The sequence below is a fragment of the Dromaius novaehollandiae genome, chromosome 26, assembly GCF_036370855.1.
Source record: "Dromaius novaehollandiae isolate bDroNov1 chromosome 26, bDroNov1.hap1, whole genome shotgun sequence".
In the NCBI taxonomy this organism is placed as follows: Eukaryota; Metazoa; Chordata; class Aves; order Casuariiformes; family Dromaiidae; genus Dromaius; species Dromaius novaehollandiae.
In genome coordinates, this window is record NC_088123.1 from 8,743,845 (window position 1) to 8,765,037 (window position 21,193).

The following is a 21,193-nucleotide window of genomic DNA, read 5'->3' on the forward strand; positions in this document are numbered from 1 at the left end:
TGCTGCCCGCGGGGGGGCCGGTGCGCGGGGCGGGGCGGGGCGGGGCGACGGCGCTCTGCCGGCGGTGGCCGGTGCGCGTGCGCGGCCCCGCAGCCGGCGCACTGACGTCAGCGCGGCGGCTGCGGCGGCGCGCACGGCACGTGGCGGGGGCGGAGCCGGCGCCCGGCGGCAGTGGCGGCAGGTGAGTGTGTGGCCCGGCCCGGTTCGGCCCGGCCGCTCCTTCCCCGCCCCCGCCCCCCGCGCGGGCCGCCGCCCCCCCCCCCCTCCCTCGCGGCGCCCGGCGGTGGCGCGTGGGCCCGGCCCGGCCGCAGACCGTTAACCGGCGGCCGCCTCGGAGCGCGCGCCCCCCCGGTGGTGCCGGCCGCGCCCGCTGCGGCCCGCCCGCGCCTGCCGGCGGCGGCCCCCGCCCCGCCCCGCCCCGCCCCGGCGCCGTGCCGGCCGCCACCCCCTCGCCACCCCGCCGCCACGGTGCGGCCCGGGCCCCCGCCCGTGAGTCCCCCCCGGCCCGGCCCGGCCCCGGACGGCGGAGCGCCCGGGCCTCCCGCGGGCCCTTCCCCGGCGGCGGAAGCTGAGTCACCGCCCCGCGCGCCGCCGCACCGCGCTCCCCCGGTGCGTGTCACCGCCGCCGCGGCCCCGCACACCGGCGGCCTCTCCGCGCTGCCGCCCCCGCGGGCGCCTCGGCTCCTGCTCGGCGCGTGGACGAGGCGCCGGGCGCCGAGGGTGGCCGCCCCGGCCCCGGCCTGCCGCGGTCACGGGCCGCTGCCCGCCGCTCTGTCCCGTGAATAAAGCTGAGAGGACGATGTCCGCCTCGGCCCCCGGCCTCGCTGCTCAGCCCCGGACGCGCTGTCCTGCACATCTGGTGGTTTGGGTGGGAGGTCTCCATCCAAGGTCGCTGGTGCTGCTGAGCCAGAAACTGGAACCTGGAGGCGACAGATTACCAGGGCAGCCTCTGCCGGGGCGCGATGGCCTGTTCAGGCTGTGACTTCACCGGGAGCCTTCTCGCCTCCGCACAGGGGAGTTACACGCGTGGTGCTGGCCAGAAATCCTGGCAGCTGCCGTGCGTCACTAGCCTTGTCCTGCCTTGAGCTGGCAGAGGTCGAAGCCAGCAGGCAGAGCTGACTGAGCTTGCCCGGGGTTCATCACACGTTGCCCCTGGCCACGCATGCTGGCTGGCACATGGCTTGTCCTGATAGCTAGGCCCTAACTGGGTGATGCAGTGAAGGAATGCATTAATTGGGTCCCTTGTAGGACACCCAGGTGTCAGTTCAAATGGCTGGTCTGACCGGTTACTTTGTGAGCATGAGTCCTGGCTCGGTGCATGAGAGGTCTGGCATGACGGGCAGAGAACAGGAGCTGCTTCCTCTGGGAGATGGCTTATACAGGCCTACATGTTTCTTTGAAGCACTAATGATGTCTTAGCATGATCAGAATAATGATGCTGAGCCAGCATCTGGGACAAACTGTGCAGAGCAGCTAAGGACTCTTCCCAGCTTCTCACCACTGCTCTTATGCTCATGTGAAGTGCATTAATGAGGCCTACCCTAGGCTGACACTTAGGCCTTTCATAGCGCTCCGAAGGCGGTATCCGGAGGGAAGTCTCCCCATAGCAGACTCAGCTCTTTCTGCTAGTCTCAGTTGGCTCTGTGCTCTGGTATGTGTGCTTGTGCTGCTGAGAGTATCCACTCCCAGAGGAGCCAAAGTGCCAGGCTTTTGACCTTTGGTTAGTCCCTGTGCCCTAACAAGTTATAGTTTGGCTAATTATAAGCAATAATTCTCCCCTTGGGCTAACTTCCTGTCATGAACTGTTTATGAAGCTGCTCTGCGTTAACCAGCTGGTGAACCGCACCCAGGAGATGTGTGTACAGTGGCAGAGGAAATGATTCCTACCCAGGAATCCAGGTACTGTAGCTAGTTCAGTGCTTTCAGATTCCTCTGAAATGAGAGAGAAGTGATAAGATCTATGTCATTGGGAAAGGTTTTCTGTCACTCTGTTGGTTCCTCTCCTGGTCTTGGGACCTGATTATAGAGGCCAGCTACATCTTCCCTAGAGGGGCTGTTCTGGACAAGTCTGCTCAGTCTGAGTTGTGGATCTGGGATGAAAATACAGGGCATGTGGCGGCAGGGGGCTGATTCCCAAGCCTCTGACAGTGCAAGGCAGTAGCTGGAGTGCCAGCCCAAGTCTGCTGTGTTCCAGGAGCTGCTCTGTGCATGATGTATCCTCAGCCTGAGCACTGCCTTCCTGGTTTCAGAGCCCACTGTCCCTGGCCTCCTGCCACCATCTCGAGTTGACCTCTCTCCGAGTTGTGTGACTTGCCTGACTTTGGTTTCTCTTTCCACCCCAGGGCTGGGTGGCATGTGAGTGCCTCTTCTGCCAAGAAGCCGACTTGCTGTTTGGAGAGCTTTCCAGGGACACAGGCTTCATTTGTGTCTGTTACGACCGTTCAGCGTGAGTGGGTGCCAGGGGCCTCTGGAATTAACCTTGTACAGGCGTCATGAGAGGATCTGCGCCAGTGCCTGTGTCTTCGTGGAAAAAACAGTAATAGCTCCGCGTACGGTAGGCTCCTGGAAGTGCCAACTCCCTAGATCTCCTCCAATGCAGGCTCAGGGATGGACTCCACCTTGTCCCCGTGAAGAGACTCTGCATGCTCTCAGCAGCCAGAAGGGAATTCTCCTCCCAGCTTCTTCACAAGCTGCTCCACAGCAGGACTTGCTCCGCGGTGCCTCAGGAGACTGCCCATTCACACAGTTGTTTCGCTGCAGTGCCCACTGCAAATCCACAGAGGAACCTACATATATTTTCCATCTTCCTTAAGCCCTTCAGCCGGAGCTGTCTGAACTCACCTGCGCTCCCAACAGTCTGTTCGCTTGTTTTCCCAGCCGCTTTCCCTGATCCTGTTGCATTCCCTCCCTTGCAGAACCCAAAAAGGATGTGAACTTTGGAATGGGGTCTGTGAGCAGCTGCAGACTCAGTGCATGTGTGAGACTATTGCTGAGTAACAGGAGGACTGGTTAATCACTGCGGGCAGCCTTCCCCTCTGGCTGCAGGGTTGCAGGGCACCAGCCTTGCCTGGGCCCTTCACCATGTTCCTCCTGCTCCCTTTTGACAGCCTGGTTGTTAACCTGTTGGGGATTTCTTTAACTGTCCTCTTCACTCTGCTTCTGGTTTTCATCATTGTGCCAGCAATTTTTGGAGTTTCCTTCGGCATCCGCAAGGTTTACATGAAAACATTATTAAAGATTTTTCAGGTAAGTCACATTTTCAGAGTTTGCTGCGTTGGAGGCATGTTTATAGGGGTCCTGTGAGGCGCAGTCAAGCTGGCAAAGAGAGGCTTTTGCCTCTGAGCCGAGGATTCTACATGCTGGGGTGGGAGGCTGGTTTGTTGGTGGCATATGGTGGTGCTGGCGATTGCTAGATGACCGTTTGCAGTCATCTTAGCCAAGTGCAGTTTACTAGACCTCTGTTCATGGGCTGTTTTTTCCCTGTAATTAAGCTGCAGGTAGTGTAGTAGGATAGTGTAGCTCTGTTGCAAGAAGGCAGGTGCTTGGATGGGTTAATGTCCCAGGCAAGGCGGAGCGCTGTTACAGTTCAATATGGAAAGAAGCTAAGAGGGGTGTCGGGCGTGAATGGGGAGGGACAAGGCTGCAGTCAGTGGGCTGCTTATCTTTAATACATGTTTGGATGGAGCAAAAGCAGTAGGCAGGTCAGGACTTTCTGTGCTCTGGGCTGCAAGCCTCGAACGCTCTGTGGCCGGAACCCAGACCTCTTAATACCTTTTAAACGCAGAGTGCTGTCTGTCTGTCTGCTGAGTCCAGCAGCCATTTCTGGACCTGCAGCCCTCTGAGGACAACCAGCAGCCCTCACTGCCCCTCTTGGCGCAGGGAAGCCAAGTGGAGTTTTCCAAGTTGGGGTCATGCTGTTCCCTTGCCTGCCTTTGGCAGACTGACTTTCTGGGCTGTCTCATAGCCAACACCTCTACTTGAGTCAAGTCCCTGGTGAGACCAGAACTTCTGCCAAACTCCCTATAGATGATACCTGTACCACCCCACCCTGACAGCCCAAGGAAAAGGAAAAGAGGTACCTTGTGCTTAATAGGGAAGTTTCACATTCTTAGATGTAGAATTCAATTTGCTAGAGGATTTGTGGTACAGATACTGTTGTTTGAACAGGACTGGTCTTCCTTGGGAGTACCTCTCTGCTGGCTGGCTTGGAAAGGCTGCCCTGGAGCTCACAATGCTCAGCTCTTTAAACTCTATTTCTCCCAAAAGCATGAGGTATGAATGGACAGACCCAGGGCTTAGTGAGGTGCTTCATTAACACGGATGTCTGAAGACCTGACTTCACATTTAGTGGCTGAACTGGAAGAGAAACTTAAAAAGAAGTTTGGTTTATCTGAAATTTTTTTCTCCCTTTAATTCAGTTCAGGAACATTTAATCTCAGCACATATGTCCTGCTTACTGTGTGTGTCTCTTGCAGTGGGCAACGCTGAGAATAGAGCGTGGTGCCAAGGAGAAGAACCATCCGTTATACAAGCCCTATGTCAATGGTAAGATCCTGCCCAAAGGAGTGCTAGCTATCCTCACGCGCGGGTGCATGTGAAGTTCAAGATTCTTTATGGGAAGTGAGGTAAATGGGATATCTCTGAGCAGCTGATGTATTCTGGGAAGCCCGTTGCATGTGGATAGATTGGAGGGAACTATGGAAAGGTCCATTTCATGAGGAAGGTGAAGGAAGCACCCAGGGAGTGCCTTATCTCTGAATTGGTGGAAGGACTGGTTTATGCCTGTCTAGACTGGAGAAAGGTGGAGGGCCCTATGGGAGGGCAAGGGGTTAAGGATCCTGGCTCATAGCTGTCTCTGGGTGGGTAAGTCACACTTTGCTCAGAGCTGCCTGTGGCGTGTTACAGGTATCATTGCAAAGGAGCCCACATCACTGGAAGAGGAGATCAAGGAGATCCGCCGGAGTGGCAGTGGCAAAGCCCTGGACACACCAGAGTTTGAGCTCTCAGATATCTTCTACTTCTGCCGCAAAGGCATCGAGACCATCATGGATGATGAAGTGACCAAGAGGTTTTCAGCTGAAGAGCTGGAGTCCTGGAATCTCCTCAGCAGGACCAACTACAACTTCCAGTATATCAGCCTGCGCCTCACTGTACTCTGGGGACTAGGCATGCTCATCCGCTACTGCTTCCTTCTGCCCCTCAGGTGAGCGCTGCTGCAGGAACCTGCTTGCTGAGACTGTGCTGTCAGCCCATTCCCACGGCAGCAAGGGAACAGCTAGTCTCCAAGCACCACTGACCCTGTTCAGCATGATCAGCCGAAGCAGGCTGCTTGATAAGTAGGGCCTGTGGCCTGGATTTGCTAGCATGTAACTTCACTTTTTCTGCAGGATAGCCCTAGCCTTTACTGGCATCAGCTTGTTGGTGACTGGTACTACAGTGGTGGGATATTTGCCAAACGGAAGGTGAGTTGGTCTTTGAGAGAAAAGGGGACAGGACAGCCACCTGTGGGACAGAGCAGTTTAAGAGCTGATAATCCTGAAGTTTTCCTGCAAAGGCCTGGCTGTTCTGCCTGCTGCAGACAAGGAAAAGGCAAGTGGTCCTGGCATCTGTAGCCTCTCTGGAACAGATGCCCTGTAATTTTATACCAGGGGCCAAAATGTGAGCATTATGCCCCTGGCAGAGCTCTCCGCCCTGAGCTCTGAAAGGAAGAAAAAGAGAAAAGGCCAAAATTTGGTTCTCATGAGTTAAGAATCAGTGGTCACAAGCTGACAGCAAAAACCCGGCACAGGAAGTGTTTGTATGTGAGTGATGTGATGTTAGAGCTGGATCTTGTTGCCTGGGGCAGCTGGTTTGAGTGGCACCAGTACAGGGGGCTTGTGAAACTGGGGCATGATGGTCTCTGTCCTGGGCTGCAGGTGTAAGGAGTTCCTGAGCAAGCATGTCCACCTGATGTGTTACCGGATCTGTGTGCGTGCCCTCACAGCCATCATCACCTACCATGACCGGTAAGGAGGCACTTTCTGCTGCAGAATATCCCTCCCCACTAGTTGCTCCATGCTGTGCCTCTTACAGGTCTCACACTTCATTCCTCTGTCCTCATCTGTACTTTTGTTTTACATTTAGAGAAAACAGACCCCGAAATGGAGGTATCTGCGTGGCCAATCACACATCCCCCATTGATGTGATCATCCTAGCCAGTGATGGCTACTATGCGATGGTAAGGTCTGCGCCTCAACCACAGCTCTGTCTGACCGGGCCTTGCCCTATGTATAGTTGGAGCAGCAATTGTATTCCCTGGGACAAGGAGTAGGCAGCAAGAGGCTGAGCTGCAGAACTGCCTTGCCTTGTATGACATTGCAGGGCTCCCTCAGACCTGTGCACACACACCGTGCTGCGTGCAGCTTTCCAGCAAGTTTGGCCTGGGACACAGAGCACCAAGGGTCTCTGGACACTGCTTTGCAAGTGCAGCTCTGGGCTTTGCTGTCCATGGAAGGGCAGAGCATTTCCTCAGCTTGGTATCCTTTAATGTGGAAAGCACTTGGCGCTTGCTACATCTGTCCTTCCAGTCAGAGGCTGGGACTTTTCCTCTCAGCTTTATCAGGGCAGAGATAGAGAGAAGAACTCAACTCAGCTGTGAAGCTAGGAGATGCCTCGGCCTTCGTGTGTCCTCAGGTCTTGTAAACTGTCTCTTCTTGCCCTGTTCAGGTGGGCCAGATCCACGGAGGGCTTATGGGTGTGATACAGAGAGCTATGGTGAAAGCTTGCCCCCACGTCTGGTTTGAACGCTCTGAGGTCAAAGATCGTCACCTCGTCGCCAAAAGGTGTGACAGGTGCTGGCTGCAGCGGGGGGCTGAAGGCCGGGGAGGAGGTGGGGCTGCCCGGTTCCTTGGGTGAGGAAACTGCTTCCCCTTGTGGCTGTTGGGAGGTTTTGGCAGTGTTGCTTGCACCCAAATAGTCCCCGCTGACTGCAGAGTACGGGACTGTGTGCTGCATGGACCCTAAGCACTGTGCTAATCAGTGACTCTCCTGTTCAGGCTGACAGAGCATGTCCAGGACAAGAGCAAACTGCCTATTCTTATCTTCCCTGAAGGTGAGTTGTGGAGCAAAGCTGAACAAGCACCTGGTGGAAAGTGTATGTTGAGGCAGCTTCTAGTCTGCCTTACTTCAAGGCCAAGGGCCTTGAGACCCTTCACTGAGGTGAAGGGGATATAGTGTCTTTAGAGCTGATTGAACCCAGAATGTGGAACTCAGATATATGATGTCTTAGTGATGCTGCGTATCCCATGCAAACCGTAGAGGACAGGGTTTGGAGTGAGTGGAGGAGCTGCTGGATGCCTGTGGCCTAGCCTTCAAGCATATAGTTTAGACTCATAAACTGACTTGGGAAGTTGAGGAGATTGTGCTCGCCTCTTTACAGGGACCTGCATCAACAATACATCTGTGATGATGTTCAAGAAGGGAAGCTTTGAAATTGGAGCCACAGTTTATCCTGTGGCCATTAAGGTATGAGAAGGCAAATATTCTTACAGCACAAGTAGTTCTCTGCATGAGAGCTGAATCTTGGCTCCCCAGTCTTGGCATGGCTGGGTTAATGGCCTGGGCTGAGGGCATGGGGGAGCTGAGGTCACTCTGTATAATGCTCTGGAGAGGGCTGGCCCGTCTCTGGGCTTGGGGGTAGAGCTTGGAGCCTGGCGGAGGGTGTGCACATCGCCCAAGTTTCATGAACTCTTCTATCTCTGTAGTATGACCCACAGTTTGGAGATGCCTTTTGGAACAGCAGCAAATACGGCATGGTGACCTACCTCCTTAGGATGATGACCAGCTGGGCCATTGTGTGCAGTGTCTGGTACTTGCCCCCAATGACCAGGCAGGTAAGTAAGCAGGACTTGGCCTGTCCGAGCTGCTACCTGTTTCTGCCTTTGCTCGTACTGAAGAGTGTTACTTTCCCACAGCCTGAAGAGGACGCTGTCCAGTTTGCCAATCGCGTGAAGTCGGCCATTGCCAGGCAGGGAGGCCTTGTGGATCTGCTCTGGTGAGTGCAAGCAGGCTTTTCTCTTCCTGGTCACAGGCTTCCTTATTCCTGGGTCCCAGCGTGTGCTTGTGTGCTGCAGTGCTAGGTTTGTGTCTTGCACTGGGCAGAGTAGGCTTATGGGGAAATGGAGATAGATCTTGCCTGTGACCTCCAAAGCTACTGTTATATAAAGTTGGGACCAAAGTTTTTGCTTCCACTGTGTGTTGGGCACCAGGGCCTCATTCTGTGATCCCAGCTTGCACTGGGATGCCCTGATTCTGACTCAGTGCCACTCAGCAAAGCGGGTTGAGCTTGAAATATCCCTTTTCAGACACTGAGATCTTCAGAGCCTGGGAGTTGGAGAGACTCTGCAAGTGGTGCATGGTAATGGTATCGAAGCTCATACCTCTGAGAGTGGGGCCATGTTGAGCAAAGTGTGGGGCCATGGGTGCAGCTTCTGGCAGAGGAGTGTGTGAAAGGAACTCCCCTTGGGGATGAACTGTCTGCAGTGAGCCCTGGCAGCCTGGGATACAAATGCAGCTCTTCAGGTGTTGTAGGAGCTGCAGCCTGCTCTGAGCAGCCCCAGCAGAAGTTTCGTACAGTGCATGCCCAGTGCTCTTGTGATGATATGACTCTTTCCCCAGGGACGGAGGTCTGAAGAGGGAGAAGGTGAAAGACACGTTCAAGGAGGAACAACAGAAACTCTACAGCAAAATGATTGTAGGCAACCATGAAGACCGGAGCCGCTCCTGAGCCCTCTGCTTCCAGCACTGTTACTGGGCCTGGCGAGAGTCCTTGCCTCCAGCACTGGCCAGGGCTTGTCTGGAACAGCTCTGTATCTTTGGACTGTGGCTACTCCAGAGCTGCTGGGACTTGCTCCTTCATCCTCTGGCTCTTTTTTCCCAGAGGCACTATTGCTGCCTGGAGTCTTTAGGCCCTGGGCAGCTCTTGGCAAATATGCCTTCTTGTTACTGTTACAGTGAAGCCTCTTGCAGGGGCAATATTAAATGAAACACTTATGGTGTCGTATGCTTCCATATGGTGTTTACAGGCCCAGTGGGAGGGCTGGTGTGTTGATTAGTGTGTGTGTGAGTCACAAGTCTCTCAGGGCACAGAAAATGGTGAGCTGCCTTGACAAGCAAGGGAATCTTCATGAGCCTGTGCCTCTCATGTCTGCAGCCTAAAACTCTTGGGAGGAATATGTGGTCTGTCAGGCCATTTCCAGCTTTACTTCGACAAGGAGAAATCTTTCCTCTTCCTTCTGTCATCCTCCTGTCATGTCCTGACCTAGCCCATTGCTTCTCCAGCATCTCAGTAACAGCTTCTTTGCTGGAGATCCTCGAGCAGTGAGGATCAATCTCCTTGGAAGCCTACCTCTATCCCCTGGAATTGCAGGTTGCTAGGCTGTTTTCACTGGTGTGCAAGAGTCTTGACAAATTCATATGCACTATGGTGGGAGCCCAGGATAGGTAGGAGAGACTGAGACTCCATGGTGGGGGTTGCAGATCCCCTTTCAAATGTCTCCTGAGGAAGATGGTGGGATCTAGTCTTGTTATGCACCAACATGCACATGTATAACCTCAGCTTGTTGTAAGGAAGCTGAAATCTTGTGCTGGAGGTGGTACTCCTTTCCCTTTGCGCTTTGCCTGTATGTTATTCAGTAAAACAGCTTGGCGTTTGTGCATTCACCCTGTGTACTTTCCAGTTATCCTTATGTTCTTACTAACTTTTACACTTTCATTAGGTCTTTTGCTTGCTCTTACAAGCAAATGCTGTTTAACTGCTTCCTGCAGAAGCTGTAAAGCACTGTTCACCTGCTTGCCTTTGCTAGAACCACAGAGGTGGTATTTGTTAAATGTCTCCTGTGTACCCCAACTGCAGTTTGTTGGGGGAAGGCATCTGCTACCGCCCAGGTTAGGACCACTCTCCTGTGTAAGTGTCCTTAAATCCAAATCTTTCTGTACAAGCTCCCGACACGGATTCAAGGTAGTCTCCTTCCTGCTTGTTTTTAATTCCGATAAAATACCATTATATCGAGAGAGAGAGAGAGAGAGAGAGAGAGAGAGACCAAAAACTTGCCTGACCTTTCCCAAAATACATAACCATGCACACTCACTTACATTGTTCAGTTCTGTGCAACCACCCCACTTCACGTTGTCAGTGGCTTCAAAACCGTTCTTTTGGGTCAGTTAGGGTGTCTTTAGTAGTGCACAGACAATCTGTAAGCAGGTTACGCACAATTCTCACATCAATCCTGCTTTCAAGGGTTTTGGTTTTCAGCTCAAATGACATCCTGCATTCAGTAGCATTACTCTAATCCAAAGTACTAGAAAACCAAACAATTTATATTCAGTATGGTTTTATCAAGAGGTATGATTCCAAAAATACTCACAAAAAAAATAGTATGTAATAATACCGTAATCTGTATTACTAATAACACAGTAATTGCACAAAATATTAGGTAACATACTAAATGCTGAAGGACTACAAAAGACTTGATTCCACTGAAAATTACTAAAGTAGCACTTTTGTTTTGCCCAGTTCTGCACACCCAAGCAGGGGGATACAGGTGCATAACACAAAATTCCTGCTTGTAAAGTGTGGTCTCAATTTTAAAGTGTTTGACATACAATACATGCTTTTCACAGAACTAAAGAAAAAAAACAGTTTTCAAATCAGAGGACTTCTTTACAGTGATGGATATCAGCTGCAATTTTTTTGAACAAAACACATTAGTCAAACTTTTTTTATACCAACCTAGTCAGTTCCTTGATAATAAAAAGAACCTTTTCAATAGATTAATAGATGATTGCATATTATTTCTCCCTATAACTGAGGACCCCAAGTTTCCATGACATGCAATTTTCTACCTATCCCAAGACCATCAATTTAAGCACAGATGTCCTAAAATATTCCCAATACAATACTCTGAGAAGGAACAGTCTTTCTAGTCACAATGATGTAAAGCTACACAAACTGTTAAAGTACAATTATGGGAAATAATTTCTATACTTAATTGATTCACCTTTTCTTCTTGTGTGCTCAAAATAAGATCCTTTATAAATATACACACAGAGAGACACATTAGCTACACAAACATTGCATGCAATTATCAGTGATCTGTTACACATGATCACCATTAACATCCAGCCTCGCCAGGAGAAATGAGGTTGCTCTTGCTCGGCAGTGGAGACACCTTTAAATCAGTTTTGTTATTACCCCAGTTTCGTATTACTCTCGGGCGTCTAACTTCAGCTGCGGTAACTGATCCAGGGGAAGGAAAAGCCTGGTATCTTTCCCCTTCCACCTAAGGTTATAAAACAAAAACAGCTGAAGCCAAGCAGCAGATACTTAACACTATCTACAGGGTCGGAATGGATTATTTACGCTCATGTGCTACCTGTGGAAGACAAAATAACAGAGTTTGTTATTAATAGATATCCTAGTCACCCAGGCAAGAACTTCTCCCTCTGCAGGAGTTTATAGCGGTATTGAGGGTGTGCTCACTAGCATTTTTGTTCCCTTTTTCTTATCCAATCTGTTAGGTATTATTCCTAACACCTGTTCACCAGTCACCTGTCTGTGTTTGGTAACTGTTGGGGCTCTCTGTTACTTTAAAAAAAAGAAAAGAAAAAGAAAAAAAGGCAAACCTTGTGTCTTTGGCAGTTGTTACCTTTATGTATAGATTTTCATCATCACGTTTTAGTCCTATAAGAAATGCTGGGTGTAACATAAGCGTTATGGCCGGTGGCTGAGCTTCACGTGCAGGCGGCCGTGCCGTGCCGTGCCCTCGTTCTTGCCGACGCCAGTTAACAGCCCTGCTGTCCCGACTCCTTCCGGAGCCCCACGCTCGCCAAAGGCCGCTGCTGGCCTCCGGGGCGGCTCTGGCAGGTTCCGCCCGGGCGGGAGGGTCAGACCCAGCCCGGCTCTGCCCGGACCGCGCTCAGCTGCTCCGGCACAAGGCTCGCCAGAGCCCCCGGCCACGCTGGGGCCCCGCAGGGTGCCGAGCCGCGGGGGCACCCGATCCGGCCCGGCCCGGCCCGGCCCGGCCCGGCCCGCGGGGAGCCAGCGCCGACGGCCCCGCCGCACAGGGCAGCGTCACCCCGCGCCCGCGGCTCGGTCCTGCCGCAGCCGCCCTGGTCGCCGGCAGCGAGGTGGCCCCAGGCAGCGCTGGAGCCGGGACGCAGCGGGAGCCCGCCGGACAGGTGAAGAGGCATGCATCCATCCCGCCACGCTCCCCCTCCCCGCGCCCCCAGTCAATACGTCTCTCTCCGATGGGAAAGTTAATAAATTTAGCTCTAGATTAAAAGTATCGATCATTTCATTTGTAAGCGATAAATAACCGGGGGCAACGCTGGGCGGCCCGCGGGGCAGCGGCTGCGGGCTCTGGCTGCAGCAGCCCTGCAGCCCGCGGGGGCCGGGGGCCCTCATATGCATTCTGCCCGGATGCCGGCATTGATTTGCTATTAGTCTCCCCGCACCACCCAGTAGCACATCATTCCCGGAGCCGCTATTAATGGCCTTTTGATAAATAATCACTTGTAAGTCAATAAATTTTTATTAAACAGTGTGGCGCTTTGATTTATGAAAATCCGACGGGGTTTGTCTGGGAGAAAAGCGATGCGGAATTGAAGCAGAGCCACTATCCATCTGCCTGCCAGGCTGCCCTGCCTGCGCTCGCCACCCTCAAGCCCACGCGGCGGCTGCGAGGAGGCGGCCGGAGAGCCGGGACCGGGAAGCACCGGCTCCGTGGGGCGCGCGTGGCCGGCACTGTGCGCTCCCCAGCTCTGCAACGCGCGCTGCGCAAGCTCGGCCCCCCGCACTCCGCGAGCTCTGCCCCACGCACTGCTGGTGCTCTGCCCCACACGCTGCTGGTGCTCTGCCCCCCCCGCACTCCGCAAGCTCTGCCTCACACGCTGCTGGTGCTCTGCCCCCCCCCCCCCCCCCCAACGCACTGCGCAAGCTCTGCCCCACACACTGCTGGTGCTCTGCCCCATGCACTGCGCAAGCTCTGCCTCACACACCGCTGGTGCTCTGCCCCACATGCTGCTGGTGCTCTGCCCCGTGCGCTCCCCAAGTTCCTGACCCCAGGTCTGTCCCCTGCCCCACAGCAGCACAGCTGGCCCCAGCTGCGGGCGCAGGCGGGACGGGGGCAGAGCTGGACACTCACCGCCAGCGGCTCCGCACGGGCGGCCTGCGCACGGCTGGCCCGGGCCCGGCGCCGCACAGAGAGATGCTGATGGCCGGCGCGGGAGCGGGACACGGTGCTGCGGGATCCGAGCTGGGGCAGAGCGGCGGGAGGGGAGGGGGCTGCCGGGCGCAGCGCGGGCCCCTGGGCTGAGCGGCACCGCTCCGTGGGCCCGGCCGGAGGCGGCGGCGGCGAGGGGCAGCCCGGCTGCAGCTGCGATTTGTCACTCTCCCGGCTGCAGCAGGCCCTTTGCCACCTGCTTTATTTGTCTCCTGGCCCTGACGTGGCATCAGACAGGTGTTAAACTACTTAATCACTTTAAAATTGTTTTAATTTTCTGTTTTGTATTGATCTCCACAGCACCAATTAATCAGCTCACTGGACCAGGCAGTTAGTACATTAAAAATTGTCAGCCACGCTGGGCAGCTTAGAAAATGTCAAAAAAATATCCCGACAGCAGCCCGGCACTTCTCTCCCGGTGCAGAGCCCCTGCCAAGGGCCTGCTCTGCCCACGGACAAGTGACGCGGCCTCTCCAGCCCCGGCGGAGAGGAGCCGGGGGTGTGTGGCCTCGCGGGAGCCCCTCGGCCTCGCGGGAGCCGCCAGCAGGCACCGTGCCGGGCCGGCGGCCTTCGTCACCCGGTGTCGCGCATCCCCCGGAGCCGCCCATCCCCCGGAGCCGCCCTTGCAAGGGGGCTTTGGCACCGCCACCGCGTGGGATCTGCCCATTGCGGGGGCCGAGCCGGGGTGTGTGTGGGGGGGGACATGCCCCAGCCTTGCTGGGGGCAGGACAGGGACCCCCGGGGAGGGGCTGCAGCAAGGCCGGGGCTCCCGGTGCAGCCCCCGGCCCGGGAGCAGCGGGACGCGGCGGCGGCGGGGCCCCGGGGGGGCGACGGGGCAGGGCTGCATCCCGGGCCGAGCGCCCCGGCGCCGCGTGTCCCGGCCGCTGCCCGGGTGCTGGGGCGGCCGCGCCGAGCCGAGCGCTGCAGCCGCTTATCTGCTATCGATTTCCGCGCGGCAGCGGGGCTCTTTGCTCGCACCTGGCGGCGCTTCGCCGGCTCCCGCCGGGCCGCTGCCGAGCCCCGCGGCCGGCGGGCAGATGCGAGACCCCGGCCCGCCCAGGCCCGGCCCAGCTCGGCTCGGCTCGGCTCGGCCGGCGCCCGCCGTGGGCAGCGGCCGGGGCTCCCCACGCGTGTGCGGAGGCGCGGGGCGCGGCGCCGCGGGGGGGGGGGGGGGGGCAAACACGCCGGGGCTATCGACGCGGCATCAATCCTGCGGCCCCGACAGGTGAATGGGCTCGCGCTCGCGCTGCTAAGATAAATGATATTTATTCGCTGCTAATAGGTTCCTACAAGAGGCCCCAACGAGGGACTTTTGAACCGGCAGCTCTCGCGGCGCGGCGCGCCCCGGCCGGGAGGTGCCCGGGAAGGTTCCCGTTCCCCCCCAACCCGTGCTCAGCCGGGGGCAGGAGCGGAGCCCCACGGGGGGGGGGGGCAGGAGCGGAGCCCCACGGGGCCAGGCTGGGAACGGGGCTCAGCCCCGGGCTCATGGGCTGCAGGTCCCGCCAGCCTCCCACCTGCACACCCCTTCCCCAGGCCACGTGCACGGCCCCTGCCCCACACACAGCTCCTGCCCCACATATGGTCCCTGACCCACATATGGTCCCTGCCCCACACATGGCCCCTGTCACACACACACAGCTCCTGCCCCACACATGGCCCCTGCCCCACACATGGCCCCTGTCACACACAAAGCCCCTGCCCCCCACACACAGCTCCTGCCCCACACATGGCCCCTGCCCCACACACAGCCCCTGCCCCACATACGGTCCCTGCCCCACACACAGCCCAGCCCCACACACATAGCCCAGCCCCACATGCAGCCCCCCCCCCCCCGCCCTGGCTGCGCACCATGAAACACGGGACTCGCCTGGGGCTGGGACCTTTATTTCACCAGCGCTGACGGGGCAACGGCGCTGACGCCTGCCCCCAGCCTGGCCGAGCGCACCGCGACCCCCGGGCAGCACCGGCGACGGACGGGGCCATGGGGGCCGTGGCCTCTGCGACGTGGCCTCCCGTTCCCCCTCCCGGGGCTGGGCTTGGCCACCGCGGGAGAGGCTCTGTGATCAGGGACGGCTCCCGGGGCCCGGGATGGCTCCCAAGGGCAGGAACATGCCCCCACCCACGCCAACGCGAGGGCAGGGCTGGCGGCCCCACAGCCGCGGCGGGCAGTGCGTGCCAAGGTGCCGGGACCGGCGGCGGCAGCGCTCAGCCGCTGTGCGAGCCCAAGCCGAGCACCGAGAAGGCGGCACGGTGCTTCCGCAGCAGCAGCCGGATCTTCTCGTCGTCCGAGTCAGGGTCCAGGGGCTTGTTGTACTCGTCGTCCTCGGTCTCAGAGGCTGCCCGCTCCCCACCCGCACCCCCGGCCCGCTGTGAGGAAGAGGAGGGCTCCAGGGCGCTCTTCTTCCTCCACTTGGTCCGGCGGTTCTGGAACCACACCTGCACCCGCGGTGCCGGCACCGTCAGCGGTGCCGTCGGTGGCTGCCGCCTCGTGCCCGGGCAGGCCGGCCCTGCCGGACCGCACTCACCTTCACCTGGGACTCCGTCATGCCGAGGGAATAGGCCAGCCGGGCACGCTCCGGCCCCGCCAGGTACTTGGTCTGCTCAAAAGTTTTCTCCAGCGCAAAGATCTGGTGGCCCGTGAAGGTCGGGCGCGTGTGCTTCTTCTTGTGGATGCTGTCGGCCAGGTGGGCCGGGGCTGCGGAGGGAGGAGCGGGTCAGCACCAGGCTCCCCGCAGCCTGCAAGCCCTGCCCCAGCACCAGCCATCCCGCCCCCGCGCTCCCCTCTGGACCCCATGTGCCCCACGGCGGTGGCCCGTCCCGGGCGGGCGGCACTGCCCTCCGAGCCAGCCCAGCGCTGCCGGAGCCAGGCTGCGCCCACCCGCTGCATCGCGCCCGTCTCCCGCAGCAGGGCATGGCCCGGTGCTGCGTCCTGCCCTCGCCTCGCCGGGTGCATGGCCAGGGAGCAGGCGGCGGTGCCGGGCGCCTCGGCCCCTCGCCCCAGGCGCAGCCCAGGGCTGCAGCTGCTCGGCTGGCAGTGCCCGGCCTTGCCCAGGGCTCCCGGGGCTGCGGGGGGGCTCCGTGCCGGGAGGGGGGTCCCCGCAGCGCTGCTCCGGGAATGCCGACGGCAGCTCCTCCCCCCCCGCCCGGGGCCATGGCTCTGCCCTTCTGTCCCGTCCCGTCCCGTCCCATCCAGGCCGGGCCCCCGCTTCGGGCTGCGGCTCGCCTCGGGGCTGAGCAAGGAGTTAACCCCTGCTCGTGGACCGACCCTGCTCCATCCACGCAGCGGGAGACCGCCGCGGGCAGGCAAACACCGGCCGCGCGGGCGCTGGGGCCGGGGCCGTTCCAGCCGTGCCCACACAGGACAGCGGGAAGAGCCGGCCGCAGCCCTGCCCGCGCCGGTGCCGGTGCCCGCGGCGATGCCCGCCCGCCCGCCGCGCCGCGCTGTACTTACGGCCGCCGCACTGCCGGCTGCCGCGCCAGTCCGGGGCGGCCTCCGCCCAGCAGCTCCGGCCCCGCGGCAGGTACTCGCCGCCGGCCTTGGGGAAGGCCCCCACCTGGGGCCCATAGTAGACGCCCTGGGAGCTCAGTCCGCCAAATCCGCCCGCGTGGGGGTAGCCGGGCAGGAGGCCGCCGCTCGGCGTCGCCGCGGGCCGGCTGAGGATGTCGGAGATGCCGTGCGGGGTGCCCGCGGCCAGCTGGGCGCCCAGCGCTGGGGCTCCCAGCTTGTAGAAGGAGCTCTGGACCGAGTACTGGCACACGGGCGCCTTGGCCTCGGGGAAGGGGCCCAGCGCCGGCCCGTTGAGCAGGAAGGTGCTGGGTAGGTTGGCGTCCATGGCGCCGTGAGCTGCCGCCCGCGCGCGGCAGCCCTAGAGCCTGGCGCCCCGCTGCCGCGAGGAGCGGCCCATCCCGGAGCCGTCGGGCCCGGGTGTCCACCCGGCCGGCGCCTCGCCGGCGGTGCCGCGGCGGCCCGGGGTCCCGGGCAGGCTGGCGCGGGTGCCGGTGGGGACGGCGGCGGGTGGCGGGCGGGCGGTGGGAGGGGAGCGGGCGGCCCAGGCTGACCCACACCCGACGCGCCACCAGCACCAGACACTCAACTTGGGCTTGGGCAGAGGCAACATTTCTCTGATAAAGACGTGGCCCATTAGAATACCCGGCCCCCATTGGCCGGGCTGCGGCAGGCACTGCTCCCATTGGCTGGGCCGTTGCGGGCTCGGCTCCCATTGGCTGCCCCATGGGGCCAGCCCGCGATTGGCTCGCTCCAGACAAATTGCCCTTTGAAAGCCAGCGGCGCTGGGGATGCTGTGGGCCGTGCACGCCTGCCGGGGCCTGTGCGCACGCACCTGCGGGCTGCACAGCAGCACCGGCTCCGTGGGACACAGCAGTGCCACCTCCCATGGGACACAGCAACACCATCTCCCATGGGACACAGCAGTGCCACCTCCCATAGGACACAGCAGTGCCACCTCCCATGGGACACAGCAGTACCATCTCCCATGGGATGCAGCAGTGCCACCTCCCATGGGACACAGCAGTGCCACCTCCCATGGGACACAGCAGTGCCATCTCCCATGGGATGCAGCAGTACCACCTCCCATGGGATGCAGCAGCACCGTCTCCATGGGAAACAACAGCACCGTCTCCCATGGGATGCAGCAGCAGCCATCCCCCATGGGAAACAACGGCACCATCTCCATGGGACACAGCAGCACCGGCTCCATGGGACACAGCAGTGCCACCTCCCACGGGACGCAGCTGCACCACCTCCCTTCTGCATGGCTGTGTGACCTCCTGCGGCTCAGACGTGGGTGCGAACAGGGTGCTCGCGGCCCCAGGCCGGTGCGGACTCCGGTCACACTGGGTGGGCACTAGCAGAAGGACACGGAGAGCAGCTGGCACCAGATGGGCAGCCCCTTCCCAGCCCTTCCTGCAAGGCTCCTGCCAAGTCAGCCCCCAACTCCTGCTTGGTGCACGAGGAGGGGTGGTGGTGGGGTGGGGATCTTTCTGCACCCTTTGGCCTTTCCCCACCAATGGCAGGGCACAAACAGCTGCCTCCTGCCCTCCCCCCCCCCCCCCCCGCACCCACCCAGCCGTAGTGGATGACAGAGGGGAACCTCATCTCACCATGTTCCCTGGAGCTTCACCCCCACCCCACCCCCAGCACCCCAAAAAAGCAGAGACGAGACACTGTGTCATTTTCTTTATTAATTCATAGTCCAGTAGCTGGTGTACAGGGAAATGATCTATACATCAGGGGCTAAGACAGGGAGATCCAAAAGGCTTGTTTCCATAACAATTAAAAAAAGGAAATAAAAGTAATTTTTAAAACTTCTAAAAAGCTTCTAGTGTGCAGACTGCAGTATTCCCTAGGCTCATGTCGGATGCAGCCTCCCTCTACCAGCCCTACTAGCAATCCGAGCGCAAAGCAATGCCACTGCAGGTGCCCGGCACGGTTGCAGCACAGCACATTCCCTAAGGCGTATACGAGGCCAAAGCAAGGACCCACGCGCAAGTCTACGGCGGTGCTATCGGAGGCAGCTGCAGCGGTGGGTCTGGGGAGGTTATTGTACGCAGCAAGGGTGATGGATGGAGAGTCTGTGCCCTACATGGCTCTACCTGGGGCGGGGGGCGGGGGGAACGCTTTGCTCTCTGAGACTAAGCTGGCTGTTTGCTTCGCTGCGGCTGGGCTTCCTCCCCGGGCTGCAGGGGAGCTGGGGCTCCCTGGCAGACGGACACCCGCTGCCGCCGCGCGGCCCCTCGCACGGGCTTGTCCTGCGAAGCAGGTCCATGGCCACCTCCCGGGGAGAGCCGGCCCCCGCAAACCCCGGTCCCGCCTTGGGCGAGGCAAAGGACGGCCGGGGGACGCGGGACCTGCTGCTCCTCCCTGATCTCCCGGGGTCAAGTACCGCAGCGGCTTCAGCCCGCGGGGACCTGAGCCACGCGGGCAGCGCTGCCCGGTACGGCTGGAGCAGCGGGCTCCGGGCTGGGTCCAGCTCTCGGGGCGACCGCTGGCCTTTCACACGCCCAGGTTGGTCCCAGGAGGGTCGGCACTGGCGGGGGTCGGGGCTGTGCTTGTTTGTGCCCCCGCGGGAGGCCAGGGGACCCTGCAGAGCCCTTGTGCGGGTGCGTGGTGCAGGTCTGCTGGCTCCTGCCAGCTCCTGGCTCCTCTCCTGAGCAGATATTGTGCTGAGTAGAGCCAGGCACAGCCCGATGTGCGGCACGAGCGTCCCCTGCTCTGTCACTACCCATCCTCCCTGGGCCCCAAGCACCTCCATGCAGGCTACCAGCTTCACCCCAGCTGGAGCCAGCACAAACTGGGGCTTGCACCGCGGCCAGGCCCGTGGGACTGCTCCCTCAGGCCCCCCTCTTCAGGCCAGGAGGTGACCGGAGAGGGGCACGGGGCAGGAGCAGTCGGCTGTCCTCCACTCCTAAAGCCTCCCAGCGCCAGTCGCCAGAGCTGCTCCCGTTCTCCAAGGGCTTGGCCCATCCTGCAGCCTGAAGAGGTATTTGGGAGCAGAGCTGTTAGTGCTTTGTACATACGGCTAGAGTGTCCCTAGGGGTTTGCATAGTATTTATTGGTTCATATACACAAGGCTGATCGCTGTACAGTTCGCACTTTCAACACAAGCAACGAGCCCAGCGCTCTGGCCAGAGCCCTGCCCTGGCAGGAGACGGTGCACGTGCTGAGGAGAGGAGGGGCGGCCCTGCCCCGGCCGCTCTGCCAAGGGCGGCCGTGCTCCTTGCAGCCCGCCTGTCCCATGCTCCCGGCCACCGCTGCCCTCCCCACACTCCGGCGCGTGCTGGGGATGGGGCACGGGTCCCGCAGCGGCAGCACGGCGACAGGGCCCGAGACCCTCTCCTCGCACGGCGGGTGGTGCCGTGCTGCCCCGGCCTCCCTCCCGCGGCTGGGGCAGGGGCCTGGGGATGCACACGCACACGCACACGCACGAGGGTGGATGCACCTTCCCTCGCGTTTGCTGCCAGCCCGGCTTTTGCCTCCCAGCGCAGCCAAGAGGATGGTGCCCCTAACGCGTGCAACGGTCCCTGGGCTCCTGGCGGCAACGGGTCGGGGACGGAGGCCCCTCCGTCGGTATTAAGTACTGTAGCTCATGCGTCTGCAGTCAGTCAGTCATGCGAATAGGACGGTAAGTATGTCTCATACAGAAATCATGCCATTAGCCTATAGAAACATGTACAGCCAGCCCTGCTCCCCTCCACTCTCTGCTTTCCTCTCTCCTCTTCTCAGGTATGTGTCAGAACATGTGTGGCGTTTAGTGGTTTGGTGTTGAGGTGAGATCCTGGAGAGACAGAGAGAGAGACGGGGTTACCAGTGGCTCACGGTGGCACGGCAGGGAAAAAGGAAGGGGGCCGCTGGGCACGCAGCAGCCCCAGCTCCTTCTGCACCCCGTGCCGGCCCCACATGCAGCCATCCTGCCAGCCAGCACCCGGCAGGTTGTAGGGGCACCAGAGCCCAGCTGAGTGCCCTGCCTGGAACTAGCAGCGCTGGGGTGGGTGGTAGCGGCAGCGCTGTCCCTCTGCGGGGAGCTCCCCTGCTCCCCAGCCCCCATGGGCTGCCCATGTGTGAACTGGCGTGCATCAGCCACCACGGGCCGGGGCAGCGGGGAGGGACGGTCCTGCACGGGGCTGCACCTCTCCTGTGAGCACCCCGTGGCAAGCAGCTCAAGCAGGGAAGAGGCTTTGAGGGCTGGCCGCGTAAGCAGAGCCTCGGGGGATGCAGGCAGAGAAGGTGCTGCAGGAAAGGAGGTGCCGTCCGTCCCCGCAGCTGGCGTCCCCGGTTCCTGCTGGCGCTGGGCAGGACGCGGCGCCTTTCGCAGCTCCCGGCTCGTTCCCGGGTGGGGCTGCACCACAGGCAGTGGGGCACCGGCAAGGAGCCGGGTGGGCAGCTGCAGGCTCCGGGACAGACACCTGCCTTCCGA

At 59.7% G+C, this 21,193-nt stretch overlaps 3 protein-coding genes across 7 annotated transcripts in view; 1 reads left to right on the top strand and 2 right to left on the bottom strand.

The window, feature by feature from the left end:
• Nucleotides 1-108: 108 nt before the first annotated feature.
• On the top strand, nucleotides 109-9,036 carry GPAT4 (glycerol-3-phosphate acyltransferase 4). Of its 2 annotated transcripts, none has more exons than XM_064497649.1 (13): nucleotides 109-181; nucleotides 2,343-3,246; nucleotides 4,476-4,545; nucleotides 4,906-5,203; nucleotides 5,388-5,462; nucleotides 5,916-6,005; nucleotides 6,124-6,217; nucleotides 6,706-6,830; nucleotides 7,035-7,090; nucleotides 7,418-7,503; nucleotides 7,743-7,871; nucleotides 7,953-8,032; nucleotides 8,656-9,036. In XM_064497649.1, exons 2-13 carry the CDS (start codon nucleotides 3,082-3,084, stop codon nucleotides 8,762-8,764), a joined length of 1,377 nt encoding a protein of 458 aa, XP_064353719.1. In that variant the 5' UTR covers nucleotides 109-181; nucleotides 2,343-3,081; the 3' UTR covers nucleotides 8,765-9,036. The 2 variants fall into 2 exon arrangements, with proteins under 2 accessions (XP_064353719.1, XP_064353720.1); XM_064497650.1 differs by having other exon boundaries at nucleotides 6,706-6,821.
• Nucleotides 9,037-15,448: 6,412 nt separating this feature from the next.
• On the bottom strand, nucleotides 15,449-17,092 carry NKX6-3 (NK6 homeobox 3). The gene is made up of 3 exons (XM_064497651.1): nucleotides 16,711-17,092; nucleotides 15,785-15,954; nucleotides 15,449-15,695 (listed from the first exon to the last, which is right to left on the bottom strand). Exons 1-3 carry the CDS (start codon nucleotides 17,090-17,092, stop codon nucleotides 15,465-15,467), a joined length of 783 nt encoding a protein of 260 aa, XP_064353721.1. The 3' UTR covers nucleotides 15,449-15,464.
• Nucleotides 17,093-18,443: 1,351 nt separating this feature from the next.
• ANK1 (ankyrin 1) overlaps nucleotides 18,444-21,193 on the bottom strand; it is a 70,700-nt gene continuing 67,950 nt past the window's right edge. For all 4 annotated transcript variants that reach the window (XM_064497758.1, XM_064497761.1, XM_064497760.1 and 1 more), the window contains one exon: nucleotides 18,444-20,554. In XM_064497758.1, the coding sequence (XP_064353828.1) occupies nucleotides 20,528-20,554 (27 nt within the window). In that variant the 3' untranslated portion in view covers nucleotides 18,444-20,527. The remainder of the gene's footprint in view (nucleotides 20,555-21,193) is intronic.

Bases quoted from the DNA above. Each gene is read 5' to 3' on its own strand.
- NKX6-3 (XM_064497651.1), bottom strand. From the start codon at position 17,092: ATGGACGCCAACCTACCCAGCACCTTCCTGCTCAACGGGCCGGCGCTG. The intron at 15,955-16,710 runs GTAAGTACAGCG...CTCCCTCCGCAG, and splicing joins CAGCCGGCAGTGCGGCGGCC to CCCCGGCCCACCTGGCCGAC. The intron at 15,696-15,784 runs GTGAGTGCGGTC...CCGCGGGTGCAG, and splicing joins TGACGGAGTCCCAGGTGAAG to GTGTGGTTCCAGAACCGCCG.
- GPAT4 (XM_064497649.1), top strand. From the start codon at position 3,082: ATGTTCCTCCTGCTCCCTTTTGACAGCCTGGTTGTTAACCTGTTGGGG. The intron at 5,463-5,915 runs GTGAGTTGGTCT...CCTGGGCTGCAG, and splicing joins GGATATTTGCCAAACGGAAG to GTGTAAGGAGTTCCTGAGCA. The intron at 7,091-7,417 runs GTGAGTTGTGGA...GCCTCTTTACAG, and splicing joins TATTCTTATCTTCCCTGAAG to GGACCTGCATCAACAATACA.